This window comes from Pongo pygmaeus, chromosome 7 (assembly GCF_028885625.2).
Source record: "Pongo pygmaeus isolate AG05252 chromosome 7, NHGRI_mPonPyg2-v2.0_pri, whole genome shotgun sequence".
Lineage (NCBI taxonomy): Eukaryota > Metazoa > Chordata > Mammalia > Primates > Hominidae > Pongo > Pongo pygmaeus.
The window spans coordinates 65481317-65500378 of NC_072380.2; the positions used below are offsets into that span (position 1 = coordinate 65481317).

Below are 19062 nucleotides of genomic sequence, written 5' to 3' on the forward strand. Positions count from 1 at the left end.
CGTGATCTGCCCACCTTGGCCTCCCAAAGTGCTGGGATTACAGGTGTAAGCCACTGTGCCCGGCCAATAAAGATCATTTCTATCACCTTAAGTGACTTTAAGTGGCATATCTTAGCAACAGTTGCTATCTTGAATAGGTTAAACCTAACATTTAAGTTCCAAATACCTCAAATTTGAGATACCACAATTATTTTTTAAGATAACTGACTTGTGGTGAAAATGGATCTATCACAAAGCGTGTGAATTTTTCCAAGTGTTGAAGTTTCATTTTTATTCATAAGGAAAAAAAATTAATGAGGGCTATAGTAAAAAATCACATCCAAAAGCTACAACTTTTGAATATAAAGAAATGTTTTTACATTACTGAATGCAACCAACAAGTAGGCTGGGAATCCTTCTCCTGATATCTCACAAGAGGCAACACTCTATTTTCTTGCTTTTGTTTGAATGGGCTGGTCAACTGAGTGTCTGATGAAGTGCTGAGCTGGACTTCTGTGAGAAATCCACATATAACCTGAATATCCCAAACCCTCTGGCCAAGCTTCTAACTCTTGTAGCCATTCCTGCCAAATGATAGTAGTAACTTAGCATTTTCTAATTCAGTAGCAATAAAGGGTAAGAAAAGAAACTGAGTATAGATACTTTCTTTTTTTCTTGAGATGGAGTCTTGCTCTGTTGCCAGGCTGGAGTGCAGTGGCACGATCTCAGCTCACTGCAACCTCCGCCTCCTGGGTTCAAGCAATTCTCCTGCCTCAGCCTCCCAAGTAGCTGGGACTAGAGGCACGTGCCACCACACCCAGCTAATTTTTCTATTTTTAGTAGAGATGGGGTTTCACCATGTTGGCCAAGGATGGTCTCGATCTCTTGACCTCGTGATCTGCCCCCCTCGGCCTCCCAAAGTACTGGGATTACAGGTGTGAGCCACCGCGCCCAGCAGTCCTTTCTTATGACTCAAGAAGTCTATTCTAGATAACCTGGTAAAAGATCAAAAACAAAATAATTCCAATACTTGACATGAAAGAATTATGTAATTTAAAATGTTTGAGTATTATGATTAATCTTTTAGAAAACTTAGTTCGAATTGTTGGTCTGCAAATCCACTGAACACCCATAAAGTTTGGGAAAAAAAAAAAACCCAACCCTATAACCATGAGAGAAACCATGCCTTTTTTTTTTTTTTCTGAGAAGTTTCAAAAAGCAGAGTCTTAATGAGGAGAAAATAATTCGAAAACATATCTTAAAGCAGAAGGATCCAGAGCTTGAATAGAAAATAAGTTATGCTGGTGAGAGGCTTCAGAATAAAGAATGACTATATTGGTCCATGATGTAAATATAAGCCACTGGAAGGACATAGAAAAGAATTAGCATGGCCACAGTTTTGGGCCAAAAAAGACTATTTTAGGAAAAGCACGGAGGATCGACTGCAGCGGATAATGGTGATAGGAAGTCTAACGAAAGTACAGCATGATGGGAGAGATCATCCTTCTTAGGGAGAGACAGTAAGGCAGGGAGAAAGAAAGGAACGGGGCAGTAGAGCAGAATTACGTGAAGGCATAGCAGGTTTCTGCCTTGGCAGCAGGTTAGATGTGCACAACATATCCAAAAGAAACATTTGAAACACCAGCTGAGGCAGTGCTGTGAGAAGATGAATTCTTCAACAAGCTTTTCACTTTCAGGGTTTTAAAACTATCATATTTTTATCTTCATTTGCTTTTTAGCGGTTATAAATCTAAGAGGGCTCTATATACCATCTATCCGTCTGTTTTTCATATTTAACACATTTTAGATGAGTTATAGACCTTGGCTATTATTAGCTACATTTATATTTGCCTTATCTAAAGATCTTTAATTTTCCATAGTAAAACCAATTATTTTTTAATGATATTAATTTTGGACAGCTCTTGATATTACAGTGTCAACAACTATGAGGATCTTAGTTTTTACCCTACTTGCAGCTAACAAGTTAGCCTGCCACAGTTTCATGGATCCCGGTAGAAGACATGAGACTCCTGGGTCCGAGACAAAGGATAGTTTATTGCTCAAAGCAACAGAAATAGCAAGATACTAGCATTTTAGTGCTGGTCCCCCAAGCCTCAATTTCCACAAGCGAACATAAAGGAAGCCAGATGAGCCCTGCACACTATGCATAAGAGGAACCCTGAACTTAGAGAAACCCCAATCTCTCATATGGCAGTAAGCACATCTGCCCATTGCTCTTAGGCAGACAAACCTCTCTGTAAAGGGCATTCAGTGCCTCGTCTTGCAAGAAGTCAGAAAGATGAGAGATAGGACTGCAAAAGGCTTATTGGGAAACAAAGAAAAAAGGAAGGCATGAGAAATGTCTTCCTACAATATCAACCCCTCATTTCTACACCATCTTGCCTTCCAAAAAATGTATCCATAAACACAACACTTGTGGGTGGTTCTGATGAATCTGGCTGGCACAGGCTGGAACCAAGTCCACTTAATTAGTTTTATATGCCATTTCATTAAGGCTACTACCTACAAGACTCTAAGCACCAGGATAAGGCCAACCTGCAGCACTGACCTCACCACCCATGTCCCCCAGGGCCCTGGACTCAACCACCTAAACAAATGCAATGAATCATCAGAGTCTACAAGGACAGCCTCCTTTTACAGAGCTCTCTAGACTTGTCTGAGGACTACATAATCTACTGGTAGCGTTTCCTGAAATACTTGAAGGTTCCTTATGACCACACACCCCTGAAGCGCAAGTTATCATCTCTTTGAGAAGATGAGTTAATGCCTGGCTTCCATAAAGTATAATACCAGGGTACTCACTGTGCCCCTGGAAAGTGGTTTAACATCGCTGGGGCCACCCAAGTGGGACCTTCATGAGTTAGTGAAACAGGCTGGGTGGCCTCCTAGCTGGATGATAAACCTTAGGAGTCCGAGTTCAGTTCAAATAATTCAGTCCTTATTTTAAGGAGAGACTGGCCTATTTGTCTATGCCACCAGCCAGAGGACATTTGTCCGTACCATGGAATGGCTGAGGGATAGCTTTGGAATTGGGGAAATACAGAGCTGTTGACAGCCATTTTGCTTAGGAGGTGCAGGAGCTACCATTATCTCTTCTGTTCTCAATAAATTTTTCAGTAAGGTTAAAGGGAGTGGCCATGGTATAGCAGTGAGAGCTGCCTCGCGGTGGGTGACAGGCCCAGCACTCAATTAAACAGAAGGCACTGGCAACAGCTTGGGAGATCTCTGTGTTTTCCTTTGAGGAAAGCTCTAGAGGCAGTTCACTGGAAACAAAGATCATTGATGTCCCTATCTCCCCTGTATCTCCAGGGTCTGAGGTATTCTTCAGATGCTGAGGTTGCTGTTATCCTTCCACTGCTACAAAATCTATGTGCCCCATTCCAACAGCTAACTTCACTATTTTTTAACCATCCCTTAATTGTAACCAGATATTTGGTCTGAAAGGGCCAAGTACAAAAGGGACAACTGCATTTCTGCAAAACTTGCAGAAATCCATTAAGTTTCCATCTTTAGTGAGCATGAGTCACTACAGAGAGACTTGGCAAGCACTAACCAAGCAGCCCTCTCCCTTATGATTAGGTTACGGGGGGTGAGGCTGAGGGTGAGGGTGGGGGTGGGGGTGGGGGTGGCGATTCTTTTCCTAAGGGCCAGATAAGTAAATATTTTATGCTTAATTCATCTCTGTAAGTACAAATAGTAGACAAAAAATAGCCAGTGCTCGCAAAATGGCTACTGAATCTTTAACACGAAATATCTAATGTGATCTACACAGTAGTATTATGCCAGTGTACTTATATTTTTATACTATTCTTTTTTTTTTTTGAGACACAGTCTTGCTCTGTCGCCCAGGCTGGAGTGCAGTAGCACGATCTCAGCTCACTGCAACCTCTGCCTCCTGAGTTCAAGCAGTTCTTCTGCCTCAGCCTCCTGAGAGTAGCTGGGACTACAGGCGCATGCCACCACGCCATTAATTTTTTTCTTTTTTTTTTTTTTTTTTTTTTTGTATTTTTAGTGGAGAAGGGGTTTCACCGTCTTAGCCAGGATGGTCTCCTGACCTCGTGATCTGCCTGCCTCGGCCTCCCAAAGTGGTGGTATTACAGGCGTGAGCCACCGCGAACGGCCTATACTACTCATTTTTAACTGGGTTTATCATAATTCTCACTATTGTGGCAATCTTGATTTCATTTACTTTGTTACTTCCTTTGCTAACCTACTCCATTTTAGATAAGTACATTATTTAGGACTCTACACTGAAGGTTTCAAGAAACCAAATGAAATGAATGGCTTTCTCTTACCGTTTGCCTCGTGGATAATGCCGCACATATTCTCCAACATCGTGAGCAGCAACAGCTAAGACTTGGGGATCATCTGACACTTCCAAAAGTTTTGTCAAGATTCTGAAATAAATTTTATCCAAAGAGAGATCAAGTTCTAATTTTTCTATAGAATACAACAGAGCACAGGTATAATGAAGATAACTTCCTGAAAATAGACATTTATTAATATATTCATATTCTTCTAAGGATTTCACTATTACACATAAGTTTGCAGTTTTCAAACCTTCAAACCTTCATACATATATAACAAGCTTCTTTCAGATTCACAATGTATACCATGCACAATTTCCAAAATATCAGGGACTCCCCCCCTCAAGAAAACTAGAACATGAATAAAAGTTATTTTAACACAAAACTACCAATAGATCTTTTCTAATTATATATATTTTCATAAGCCATTTATAAACCCTAGGACCTACTGGTACTACTGGGACAAGTGACTTTCAGTGCTAGATGATAAAGAGGGTGGACTGAGCACTAAGCACACACGTCTTCCCCTCTCTCTTGCCCCAACTCTAACAGAAGAGTGGAACATATACTTTTCAAACAGTGAAGTCCATAACAGCTAGAGAAAAGATGACAGCCCAAATCCACCATCCTGTCACCTTGCCCTTCTGGTACTTTCTCCAGTACAACCACATAGAGTAAATTGTCACTGGAGCCTGACGGGTACTTCTGAGAACAGGAGCCAGGAACCAGCAGCAAAGAAGGCTCCCCCTGCCCTGGCTTCTGCTACCCTCCTCAAGGACCACTGGGGGTGGGTGCAGCTACCCAAGATGTGCATGTGCCCTTGGGAGTGAAAGGGGAGGGAGATGGTGCTGCTCAGAATCCAAGGAGCTTGGAAAGGACTACCTTCCTCATGTGTGCAAGCAGAGATCATTCAAGGAATAGGTTGCTCCTCTGTTATTTTAATGCTCAAGGGCCTAGAAATAGATGGAAAACTTCTCAATTCATTCTAAAAGCAGAGCATAACTGTGATAACCAGTCAGAATGAATGTTTTTTAAATGGCTTGGTAGAAGACCAATATATAAAAACAACTATTTCTAATACCCCAGCAACTCAGAAATAGATACACACAAACTTTAACAAATTAGCCAACTGAACCCACTAGTACACTAAGAGACAATATTCAGTTTTCAGCTCAAATGTCATCTCTTGTATAAGAGCCCACGATTACCCTAAGGCAGTACTCTCCCCACCATTCTCCTCTCCTACTCCACTGTTCTTCATAGTACTAATCACCACCTGCCATTGTAATATGTATTAAGACAGTCATGTTAAATGACTTCAAGCCATAGGAAGTAAAAATGACAGGTCACAAATTAATACATTTAGTCTGATAACATGTATAAGTAAAGGTGTACAAAGATGTAGGTAAGGTATGTCTAGGCACCGGAAGAGACTATGGCCTGCTGACCCTAGTTCCTCCTCAGGAAGAGTCTGAGATTGAAGAGCAGTGTAGAAACCTTTCCACTTTAGTTCTCTCTGCCTTCAAGATGAAACAAGACATATTCAGTTTTTCATATATCTATTTATATTTTTAACATTTCAAACTATGTGTGTTTTTAAAAGGCTAACTTGCAAATTATTCTAAAATTAAATTCAACTGAAACATTTTGATTTCAAAAAATTACTTCTATGTTTTTATTTCAATAATTTAAATATTAAGAAATTTTATGAAATTATAAGCAAATTGCATTAACGAAAATTATTTAAAATATAACATTTGTTCTCAAGAAAAGAAAAATAGCTCAGAGTCGTCAGAGCTATGTGAAATATGTAAAATTTTTCACACCCAGAAACAAGAGTGTGGGTCCAAGGGCAATTATTTAAAGGCATTTTGTCCCTAACTATCCCACTCATTACCCTCGTGTTCCTGGAATTTGTGATACAAAGATCAATGTACAGCTAATCAACAGTTTATGTCATTTTAATGTAAATTCTTGGCAAACGACTAAGAAGTGCCTCTTCTTTTTCCCTTAAAAGCCCACTTGTAACTGCTACTAATTGGAGTGCATATTCAAGGCAAGTTGAATCTATGCTCCCAGGTAGCCATCTTCAAGCTTTGAGCTTGAACAATCTCTGTATTTAATCTTATTTTCTGAATTTCGTTATTTAAGACTGACATTCTGAATACATCAAACCAGAAGTCAGGAAATAACAGCTCGACTCCAATCCCAGATGCCATCTGTTTTTGTAAATGTTTTACTGGAACACAGCCAGGCTCATTAGTTTACTTGGTGTCCATAGCTGGCACTGCAATGGCAGAGTTGAATAATTTGGGACACAAACAAAATGGTTCAAAAAGTCTAAAATATTTACTACCTGGGTCTTTCCCAAATCACGTTGCCAATCCCTGCCTTAAACTATTCTCAGTGACTTAAGCCATTCTCCATATGGCTGAGACCCTGATACCCAAAATATGGTGTACACACCAGCAGCATGGGCATCACCTGGTTACTTAGAAATGCTGTTCACAGACCCTAATCTAGGACTACTGAATTAGAATCTGCATTTTAACAAGATCTCCATTAACATTTGAGAAGCACAGCCTTAAGAGTCAGATAATGTTAGAACTGGAAGGAATCACAGACTTTCTAGTCAAATCTGCAAAATGTGGACATGATTTTAATTGTTACCCTTCAGGACCATTAAGTCCACTGAATATCTTCAGCAACAATGAAAACATCTTTGTATTATTAGCTGTAAACCTGCTGAGCATGCTATTTCTGTGTGAAATCGTCAATTAAAATGTTCAAAAGAACAGGTTCAAAAAAAGAGATTTTATGGTATACAATGAGAGAGTTCCCTCCAAGATGTCTCTGAATATGGTTAAGTCAACAATAGATTCATCAATCACAATCCAAACCTCTATTGCCACATTAACCACAACCCATGATTCTATCAAATAGTCCAATGGATCCAGGCAGCAACACACCACAGCTCTGTAGTTAGACCAAATGTGAACTCTGCCTCGACATTAGCTAGAAATGTAATATTGAAAAGCATCTGTTCAAATCAAATTAGAATTTACATTATTATTCTAATTGATCATTCAACAAATATGTTCATTCTCTTTCACAATGTTTTCCCTCAGTTTTAGAAACTTGTTTTCTCTCTCAGCTTTTGCTTTTCTTCTATCTCCATGGCTTCTTATATTTCAGAATATTTTCTTACTCAAAATATATATTTATTTCAAAACTACTAACATACAAGCTACAAGGCATTTTCTGTATACTTCAAAAGTGAGAGGGAAAAATTAACTTATATACTTGCTAAGTCTGGAATTACCTGACGTAAGTGTGGTTATCCACAGATAAAAGGAAGACCAGTATGCATGATGCTTTTTAAACAGCAGAATCAAATAAAGATTTCATCCAGATCTATCTTACTGGGCAGCACTAGTACCTGTCATTCATCTCATGCAGATAATTTATAAGAATGTAAAGAATGTCAGGTGACCATCAGGTCAGGGGGTTGTTAAGCTGCCACTCTAAAATAATAATTGGTTGCAGCTGGTGCCAGGGAACGACAGTCTCCCAACAGATAGAAAACACCTGAAGCTGGTGATCAGCAGCTTCCCAATAATATCTCAAGAGTGGAGTTGGCAGGCTCAAGCATGCACACTAAGGTGCAAAGTGGCAGAGTTTAACCGGTATATGACCTTCCCCTAGGAATGCTCAACTGATAAGGGAAAAATGCCTCAAGTGAGCACGCACACAACTTCAGTAAACATACTGTGCATGTGGCCCCTCCCAAGTGCTGGCAGGACACTGAACATGACAGCCCAGCCCAAGGGAAACATCGAGGGAGGAGAGATGGAAACCCCGGAACCATGCCAATGTATAAAACCCCAAGTCAAGGACAGAACAGGGCACTTGGATCTGCCGTCACCCACTTGGCCCTCTTCCAAGTGTACTTTATTTCCTTACATTCCTGCTCTAAAACTTTTTTAATAAGCCTTCACTTCTGCTCTAAAACTTGCCCTGGTCTCTCACTCTGCCTTAAACCTGTTTCTGCCCCTCAGCAGAACTATTTCCTCCAAGGAGGCAAGGATCAGGTTGCTGCAGACCCATACAGATTCAAAACTGGTAACAACCCCACTGACAGAACAGACTCCCTTCTGAGCCAAGGGGACTCCAGAGAAACCTCAAAAACTGAGTTTCAGGCTATGATGGGAAGAGGGATCAGACAAAACTCATAATACCCCTTCCCTTTTGGAGTTTAGGCACAACTGGCCACCATTAATGTAAAACAGAAATCAACTACACTTTCTCAGGGCTCCTTAAGACTGTTTTTCCCAAGATGATGCTCACTCATATTGGCTCAGAAGAAACCTCTTTAAAGTATTTCACAGAGTTTGGTTTCTCCATTAACAAGAATAAAAACTAAAGACAAACAAACAATAATTTCAAATTTCTCATCATCATATAAACATAAAAGAAAAATACCATATACCAGCCAGGCGCGGTGGCTCACGCCTGTAATCCCAGCACTTTGGGAGGCCCAGGTGGGCAGATCACGAGGTCAGGAGATCGAGACCATCCTGGCTAACACGGTGAAACCCTGTCTCTACTAAAAAATAGAAAAAATTAGCCGGGCGTGGTGGTGGGCACCTGCAGTCCCAGGTACTCCGGAGGCTGACGCAGGAGAATGGCGTGAACCCAGGAGGCAGAGCTTGCAGTGAGCCGAGATCGCGCCACTGCACTCCAGCCTGGGCAACAGAGCAAGACTCTGTCTCAAAAAAAAAAGAAAAGAAAAATACCATATACCATTGTTCCTGGTTATTCAGAAAAATCACAGTGTCATACAAAGGTAAAGGGAGTAATCTGAAGAAGCCACAAAAATTAAAATCTAACACCAGAAAATAGAAAGTACCCTTTTCAAAAGTCTCTTTAAGTGTATCATAACAAAGATATACACAATGCTTTTGTAATAACTTGTAAAACATTCCCCTCCATTATATTCAAGTTTTCTAAACACTAGATTTAAAAAAAAACTCCAAGCTCTTTCTGTTGTTAAAACTCAGTCATAAGGTAACAATGAAAAACTAATCTACTCCTTCCCACTTCCTATTCTGTCAGTCTTTCTGACATCAACCACTCACTTTGATTTGCCATTTTGTTTAAATGAGAATAATGTATCATTTTCAGTAATACACAGAAAATGGAGTCTAAACAACAGAGATAGGTGGGCCTAAAAATACTCCATCTGGATGCCTCATTTAAATGACAATAAGAGGATTTCTTAAAAGTATAAATCTATAAGGAAGGACAAAATGGGAGGTGAAACAAAAACAATAAAATATTGAAGCGGAAAGTCAGAAGAACAAATGTTAAACATGAGAAAACCAAATACCAAGCTGGCAGAGGAGTAAGCCAAGGAGCAACCTGATTTACAATACGGAACTATTTATACCAGTATTTTTAGATACCAGACTCAAACTTTGCTGCCTCATAAGACAACCATTAGCCACATGTGGTTTGTTTTAAAGTTAAATTGATAAAAATTTAGTTTCTCAGCTACCAAGAACATTTTCAGCACTCTTTAGTGACAAACTATTGTACTGAGCAGCACAGATATAAACTACTTCTATCATCACAAAAAGTTCCATTGAAGTTGAGGTAGAAGGTGAAAAACTGTAATGCAAGATCTATAGGAACACTAAAAAAAAAAAAAATCATACACAAAGGAATAAATTTAATGAAAGACAAGAGCATAACATTATCCAAAGGAAATCCTACATGAATGAAGGGATATACTACCATGTTCATGGATTGGAGGACCCTCCTTCCAAATTAAAATAATATCAATTCCCCCTAGAATAAACTATGGCTTCAATCCCAATCGAAATACCCGTCAAATCATTTGTTTGACAAGCTGATTCTAAAACGCATACAGAAATGCAGGAGTCCAGAAAGCACCAAGACACCTTGGAAGAACCGGCATGCTCATGCTCATACTATCAGACACCAAGACAGAAAATAACGAACAGCAATTAATATAACATAGTATTGGAGTAAGAATAGACAAATAAATGATGGAATAGAACAAAGAATTCATAAAGACATTTGCATAGGAGAGGTTCTAACCAGGGCAACTGGGCAAAAAACAGAAATAAAAGGCACCCAGATTGAAAAAGTGAGAAGTAAAACTCTCTATTCACAGATGACATAATCTTGTACAGTTGACCATTGAACAGCACAAATCTGAACTGCATAGGTCCACTTACACATGGATTTTCTTACACCTTTGCCACCCCTGAAACAGCAACATCAACATCTTCTCTTTCTCAGCTTACTCAACATGACGACGAGGAGGATGAAGACCTTTACAATGATCCACTTCCGCTTAATGGACAGTAAATATATCTTCTCTTTCTTATGATTTTCTTAATAACATTTTTTCTCTAGTTTACTTTATTGTAAGAATACAGTATATATAATACATGCAACATTCAAAATATGTGTTAATCAACTGTTTGTTATCAGTGAGGCTTCTAGTCAACAGGAAGTTATTAGTAGTTAAGTTTTGGGGAAGCTAAAAGTTATATACGGCTTTTTGACTGTGGGGGAGGAGGGTCAGCATCCCTAATTCCTGCATTTTCAAGGGCCAACAGCAGACAGAAGATGCAAAGGAATCCAATAAAGACAAAGGTTTTATAAGTTCAATCTACAAAACTCAATTGTTTTTCTATAAACTTGCAATAAATAATTGAAAAAGAAGAAAACAACTTCATTTACAATAGCATCAAAAGGACAAAATATTTAGAAATAAATTTAACAAAAGACATGCAAAACTTATATTTTGAAATCTACAAAACACTGTTGAAAGAAATTAAATATGATCTAAACAAATCAGAAAACATCCCAGGTTCATGGATCTGAATACCAAATACTCCCCAAACTGATTTACAGCTTCAACAGAATCCCTATTAGAGTCCAAACTGGGTTCTTTGTAGATTTTAACAAGGTGATTCTAAAATTCATATAAAATGTTAAGGGACCCAGAATAGCCAAAATCATCTTGGAAACAAAAGAGCAGACTTCCAGTTTCTGGTACAGCATGTAAAGAGCTTGGAAATCATCACTCCAATCCTCACAGCAGGAAAAAAAAATGCTGAACGAAACAAGTCTTCTTAGATCCATCAGGATCCATCAGAGAACTGAGGTCCCAGGACAAACCATCTCCCTGGAAGCTAGAGAGATGGGTGACAGAGAATCAAAGCTTATTGGCAGCAGAAATTGCTGTTGGATCTATCAACTGGTAGAAACACTTAAAGGGTAACTGACTAATTGCTAAAGACTGAACAAGAACTAGCTAGAGAAATAAAAACCCCAAAGAGTCCAGTCTTATGGAAGTTAGGTGGCCTTCACAGTGCTCACCTAAGGAGAAGTGGATAATCTGAATAGGCCTATATCTATTAAAGAAATGAGTAATTAACAACCTTACAAAACAGAAAGCAACAGGCCCACATGTTCTCACTGGTAAATTATGTCAAACATTTAAGAAGGAAACAATACCAATTCTCTACAGTGTCTTCCAGAAAAAGAAGCAGAGGGAACACCTCTTAACTCATTCTATGAGACCAACATTACCATAATCCCAAAATCAGAAAAAGACACCACAAGAAAGGAAATTTACAGAGCACTATCTCTCATGAACATAGATGCAAAAACCCTCAACAAAAATATTGGCAAATCAAATCTAATAACATATAAAACGAATTATAAACTATGACCAAACAGGATTGAGTGCAGGTATGCAAGGCTAGTGTAATATTTGAGAATCAATTAATGTAGCCCATCACATCAATAGGCTAAAAAAGAAAAATCATATCAACAGAGTCAGGAAAATTATTTGACAAATTCAACATCCATGCATGATAAAAACTCTCAGCAAATTAGGAATACAGGGAAACATTCTCAAGTTTATCAGATAAAGATGGTGGGCAAAAAAAAAAAAATCTATAGTTAATATCATACTGAATAATGAGAAAACAGATGCTTTCCTCCCTAAGATCAGAAGCAAGGCAAAAGGATGTACCCTCTCATCACTCTATTCACCATCATATTGGAAGTATCATTAAGCGTAATAAGACAAAAAAGGAAATAAAAGAAATAATTACAGCAAAGTCGCAGGATACAAGGTAAATCTATGAGTCAGCTGTTTTCCCATACACTATCTCTGAACAACTGGAATTTCAAATTAAAAACACAGCACTAGGCCAAGCACGGTGGCTCATGCCTATAATCCTAGCATTTAGGAAGGCAGAGATGGGAGGACTGCTGTGAGGCCAGGAGTTCGAGACCAACCTGGGCAACAGAGTGACATCCCATCTCCATAAAAATTAAAAAAAATAAAAAAATAGCCGGGCATGGTTGTATGTGCCTGTAGTCCTAGCTGCTCAAGAGGCTGAGATGGGAGGATCTCTTGAGCCCAGGAGTTTGATGTTACAGTTAGCTATGATCGCACCACTTCACTCCAGTCTAGGTGACAGAGCTAGATCCTGCCTCTTAAAAAGGGGGGGAAAGGCCAGGCACGGTGGCTCCCGCCTGTAATCCCAGGACTTTGGGAGGCTGAGGTGGGCAGATCACGAGGTCAGGAGTTAGAGACCGGCCTGGCCAACATGGTGAAACCCCGTCTCTACTAAAAATACAAAAATGAGCTGGGCGTGGTGGTGCGTGCCTGTAATCCCAGCTACTCAGGAGGCTGAGGCCGGAGAATCTTGCACCCAGGAGGCGAAGGCTGCAGTAAGCCGAGATTGCGCCATTGCACCATTGCACTCCAGCCTGGACAACAGAGTGAGACTGTCTCAAAAAAAAAAAAAAAAAAAAAAAAGGCGGGGAGGGGGTGGACAACAACAACACACACACACACACACACACACACACACACACACACACACACACACACACACACACACACACACGAGGGGTGGACAACAACAACACACACACACACACACACACACACGAGGGGTGGACAACAACAACACACACACACACACACACACACACACACGACCATTAGCATTAGCACCAAAAAAAAAAAGAAAGAAAGAGAAATACTTAAGTATAAATGTAACAAAATATGTGCAAGATCTATAAGAGGAAAACAAAAGCCAAATGAAAGAAATCAAAGAAAATTGAAACAAATAAACAGATATTCCACGTTCACAAGCAGAAAGACTCTATACTGTCAAGATATCAACTGTTCCCAACTTGATTTACAGATTCAATGCAATCCCAATCAAAATCCTGGCAAGCTATTTTGTAGATACTGACAAACTAAAGTTTGTTTCCATATATTCTAAAGTTATGGAAAAGCAAAAGACTCAGAATGGCCAGCACAACATTAAAGAACAACAAAGTCAGAAGACTGACACTACCAACTTCAAGATTTACTATAAAGCCACAGTACTCAAAAGAATGTGGTATTGGTAAAAGAATAGACAAATAGATCGCTGAAACAGAACAGAGAGCCCAGAAATAGACCCACACAAATACAGTCAACTGATCTTTTGACAACGGAGCAAGGGCAATTCATTGGAGCAAAGACAGTCTTGTCAAAACCCACAGAGCTATACACAAAGTTGAAAAGTTCATAATGAGGAAACTACACAATACAAAGAGTGAATCCTGTTGCGGGAAGTCAGGGACCCCAAACAGAGGGACCGGCTGAAGCCATGGCAGAAGAACGTGGATTGTGAAGATTTTACGGACATTTATTAGTTCCCCAAATCAATACTTTTGTAATTTCTTATGCCTGCCTTTACTGCAATCTCTAAACATAAATCGTAAAGATTTCATGGACACTTATCACTTCCCCAATCAATACCCTTGTGATTTCCTATGCCTGTCTTTAATTTAATCTCTTAATCCTGTCAGTTGAGGAGGATGTATATCGTCTCAGGACCCTGTAATAATTGCATTAACTACACAAATTGTACAGCATGTGTGTTTGAGCAATATGAAATGTGGGCACCCTGAAAAAAGAACAGGATAACAGCAATTGTTCAGGGAATAAGAGAGATAACCTTAAACTCTCACCACCGGTGAGTCGGGCAGAACAGAGCCATATTTCTCTTCTTTCAAAAGCAAATGGGAGAAATATCGCTGAATTCTTTTTCTCAGCATGGGATATCCCTGAGAAAGAGATGCGCACCAAGGGGTAGGTCTCTGAACTGGCCACCCCCCCCAGGGTGTACCTGTCTCTTATGGTTGAGACTGCAGGGGTGAAATAAACTCCAGTCTCCCATAGTGCTCCCAGGCTTATTAGGAAAAGGAAATTCCCACCTAATAAATTTTGGTCAGACCGGTTATCTCAAAACCCTGTCTCCTGATAAGATGTTATCAATGACAATGGTGCCCGAAACTTCATTAGCAATTTTAATTTCCCCTAGGTCCTGTGGTCCTGTGATCTCGCCCTGCCTCCACTTGCCTTGTGATATTCTATTACCCTGTTAAGTACTTGATGTCTGTCACCCACACCTATTCGTATACTCCCTCCCCTTTTGAAACTCCTTAATAAAAACTTGCTGGTTTTTGTGGCTTGTGGGGCATCACGGATCCTACCAACGTGTGATGTCTTCCCCAGACGCCCAGCTTTAAAATTTCTCTTTTGTACTCTGTCCCTTTATTTCTCAAGCCGGCTGACGCTTAGGAAAATAGAAAAGAACCTACGTGATTTTCGGGGCAGGTTCCCCGAAAGAATCCTAATGCAAACTATGTATGAACTTTAGTTAATAATAACATATCAATATTAGTTCATCAATTATAACAAATGTACCACACTAATGCTAAAAACAGGACGTTAGAAACAGGAAACTGTGTGTTGGTGGAGGTAGAGGTAGCATATGAAAGCACTCTACTTTTTGCTCAATTTTTCTGTGAATCTAAAATTGTTCTAAAAATTAAAGTCTATTTTAAAAGTTGTAGTAAAGTATATATTAGTAATTCTCACACTGTGTGTGACAGCAAACTCTAGTAACAATTTAAAATATCTACCAATTAGAGACTCATTAAATAAAGATACACTCTTTTTTTTTTTTATAAAAAGAAAAAAGGTAGAAGAGTCATACTTCCTGTTTTCCAAACTGACTATAAAGCAACAGCAATCAAAACAGTGTGGTACTGCTATCACAGTAATCTTACTGACCAACAGAGAGTTCAGAAATAAACCCATGTCTATAGTCAACTGATTTTCCACAAGGATGCCAAGGTAATTCAATAGGTAAAGAATAGTCTTTTCAACAAATAGTACTTAGGACAACTGGATAACCACATGCAAAAGAAAGAAGTTGGAACCTTACTTCATACCATATACAAAAATTAAATCAAAATGGATCAAGAACCCAAATGTAAGAACCAAATCTATAAAAATATTGTGAAAACATGGGAGTAAATCAGTTTTGGCAACACACCAAAAGCATGAGAAACTAAGGAAAAAATAAATTAGACTTGATCGAAATTTTAAAACTTTTGTGCTTCAAAGGACACTATCAAGAAAGTGATAAGATAACCCACAAAATGAGACAAAATATTTGCAAATCACATATCTGATCTTGGACCTGTATCCAGAATATATGAAGAACCCCTACAACTGAGTAATAAAAAGACAATCCAACTAAAAAAATGAGCCAAGCATCTGAACAGACATTTCTCCAAAGTAGACATACAAATGGCCAATAAGCACATGAAAAGATGCTTGACATTATCAGCCATCAGGAAACACAAATAGACACCACAATGAGATATCACTGCACACTCACTCAGTGTGAGTGGCTAGAATCAAAAAGGTCATAACAAATGTTGGCAAAGATGTGGAGAAATCAGAACCCTCATTCACTGTTGGTGGGAATAGAAAATTGTGTAGCCACTTTGGAAAACAGTCTGGCAGTTCCTCAAATGGTTAATCACAGAGTTAACATATGACTGACTCAGCAATTTCACACCCAAGTATCTAACAGCAAGACAAATGAAAACATATGCCCACACAACAAGTCATACCACAAGTATTATTGGCAATATTTATAATAACCAAAAGGTAGAAACAACCTAAAAGTCCATGAACTGATGAGTGACTAAATAAAATGTGGTCTTATCCACATAATGGAAAATCATTCAACCATAAAAAGGAATGAAGTAGTGATAAATTCCACAACATGGATGAACCCTGAACACATTACAGTACATAAAAGAAGCCAGTCACAAAAAAATATATATTATATGATTCCATTTACATGAAATTTCTAATAACAGGCAAATCCAGGTATTGGTGGTTGCTTAGGGCTAGGTAGATGGGTGGATAGAGAGGTGACGGCCAAAGGATATGGGGTTTCTTTTTGAAGCAATGAAAATGTTCTAAAACTGATTTTGTCGATGGGTACAAATATCTGCATATACTAAGAACCACTGAATTTTACGGTTTAAACAGATGAATTGTATGCTATATAAATTATATCTCACTAAAAAAAGAAAGAAACCTACACATATTAGTCATCTTATTATGACAGGTAAACCTGGAGAGCACTGGGGGAAATGTTTTCAATAAATGGAGCTGGTTCAATTAGATATCTATGGAAAGAAAAAAATAAATCTTGCTTCCTACTTTATCCCTTACCCAAAAATCAATTCCAGATGGACTGGGTATCTAAATATAATAAGTTAAACAATAAAGCTTCTAGGAGATATCATAGAAAGACACCTTCATGACCTTGAGTAGGCAAAAACTTCTTAACCAGGACACAGAAAAGCACTAGCCATACAGGGAAAGACTGATGACTTGACCTACATCAAAATTTAGAGCATCTCTTCATCAAGACACCATTAAAAAGTAAAATGGCATGCAACAGAGTGGGGACAAAATGGCTATGATGAAAATATATATATGAGACAACAACTTCATGTTCAGAATACATGCAGAACTCCTGTAGAAGGAAAGAAAATAGACTTGAACAGGCACTTCTCCAACAAAAGATGTCCAGATGGTCAAAAGGATATGAAAAGGCATTCAACCACATTAGTCAGCAAGAAAATACAAATTAAAACCATAGAACATCTAAACTTTAGAGTGACAAAAACGAGTGTTGGTGAGGATTTGGGATAACAGATATTAAGAGTGTAAAGTAGAACAAAAAACTTACTTCAAGAGTTCATAATTCTTCTCATTTAACCTCACGGCATTCTCTCTCCAAAATTTCTCAGATTTGTGCACAGGACTCCATTCCAACCTTCCAGATTTAAGTTCTGAACTGTATTCATCAAATGAACTATAAAAATGTTCAAAGAATTCAACGTTTATAAGAATCTGACAGTACTCCAAAATTAAGCAAAATAAAATGTCTTCACTTATTATTTAATTACAAAGACTGACCATCCTTCGTACATTAACAAACTACCACTAAACGAACTTTAAACAGTTTAAATAATCTTTAATAAATCATGTGAAATTTTATTCAGTGTAGTAAGGTCCAACCCTCCTGTCAAATTTGAATGCTGGGTATGAGACATAAAAATCAGCACTTGCTTTCAAAATCCTTACTCCAACATATACATGAATATGTATAAGCAAAAAAATTGATAATCTATCAGAATTTCTACCATGACACTTGAAATACTGTATTTCCCAGACCAACAGGCAAAATAATATGTTACATAAAAGCACAGTACTTTAACATAATAAACTCATATTATACTATAAATATCACAAACTATAATAATACATCACAAAAACAAAATCACACGTATTGGCACAATATTTTACAACGTGATTACAAAGAGTGTAGACATAATTAATTGAATTAATCCATTACAGACTAAAGACAAAAGCCTCTGTACATATAACAAACTGCAATTCACCTTAATTTAAAAACCATTCACTGGAGAGTAACTTGATTATTCCAAGCTTTACAGTAGGAAAATGTTTAATGTGGTTAGCCAGTAGACAAACACAGTCAGAACATACTTGGACTTTCTCTGAAGTAAAAATTTATAAAAGATGTAACCATTCAAATACTACTAGTAATTCAGTATCACCAGGATGTACTAGATAAGTTGATCAGAGGGTACCATTTGAATAAAGAAGTACAATACTTTAATGTAGGGCCAGTTAGTATAAGAAGTAAACAAATATTTTTAATATTCATATCCTAATCCTGTAACAGCAAAAACAGAGACAAGCCTCTTTTAGCTGCGCCCATCACCCTATTAGCTTTATGTAAATAGTATTTTTCAAATTACCAAATTCAAGATAAAAAATCAATAATAATTAGCTAAAACGGATTAAATCATTTAGAAAGCTATCACTAATCTTACATTTTACAAGAACAGGCCTTAAATGATTATTACGGAGAACCAGTCATCAGTGTTTAAAACATAGTAACAGAATGTATAGCTGTGAAGCCTATTACTGGCCTGCCTATTATAATCAATGTATCCATTTTTGAAATATTTGAAAATCTAGAATAATAAAAATCATTTTTCTTCCTCCACAAAATCCATTACAAACCACTGATACAGATAACACCTCCCATATCTGGGAAATCTTTGGGCCTTGGGATTACGGCTGCACTGAATCACCTGGTAAATACATTTCTGGAGCACATACTATGCTGAAGGCATTTGCAGGGCAGACAGAACCTCACAACAAATCCTGCAAGGTTAGCATTTTTATTACTGTTTTACCAAAAGGAAAACAGACTTGAAAAAGTCAAGACACTTG

The 19062-nt window shown here is 38.2% G+C and overlaps 1 protein-coding gene across 4 annotated transcripts in view; it reads right to left on the reverse strand.

Moving 5' to 3' along the window:
- Positions 1–19062, reverse strand: part of ATP6V1H (ATPase H+ transporting V1 subunit H) — a 129089-nt gene that overhangs the window by 36547 nt on the left and 73480 nt on the right. For all 4 annotated transcript variants that reach the window (XM_054498296.2, XM_054498295.2, XM_054498294.2 and 1 more), the window contains 2 exons: positions 17486–17611; positions 4296–4397 (listed from right to left, as the gene is read on the reverse strand). In XM_054498296.2, the coding sequence (XP_054354271.2) occupies positions 4296–4397; positions 17486–17611 (228 nt within the window). The remainder of the gene's footprint in view (positions 1–4295; positions 4398–17485; positions 17612–19062) is intronic.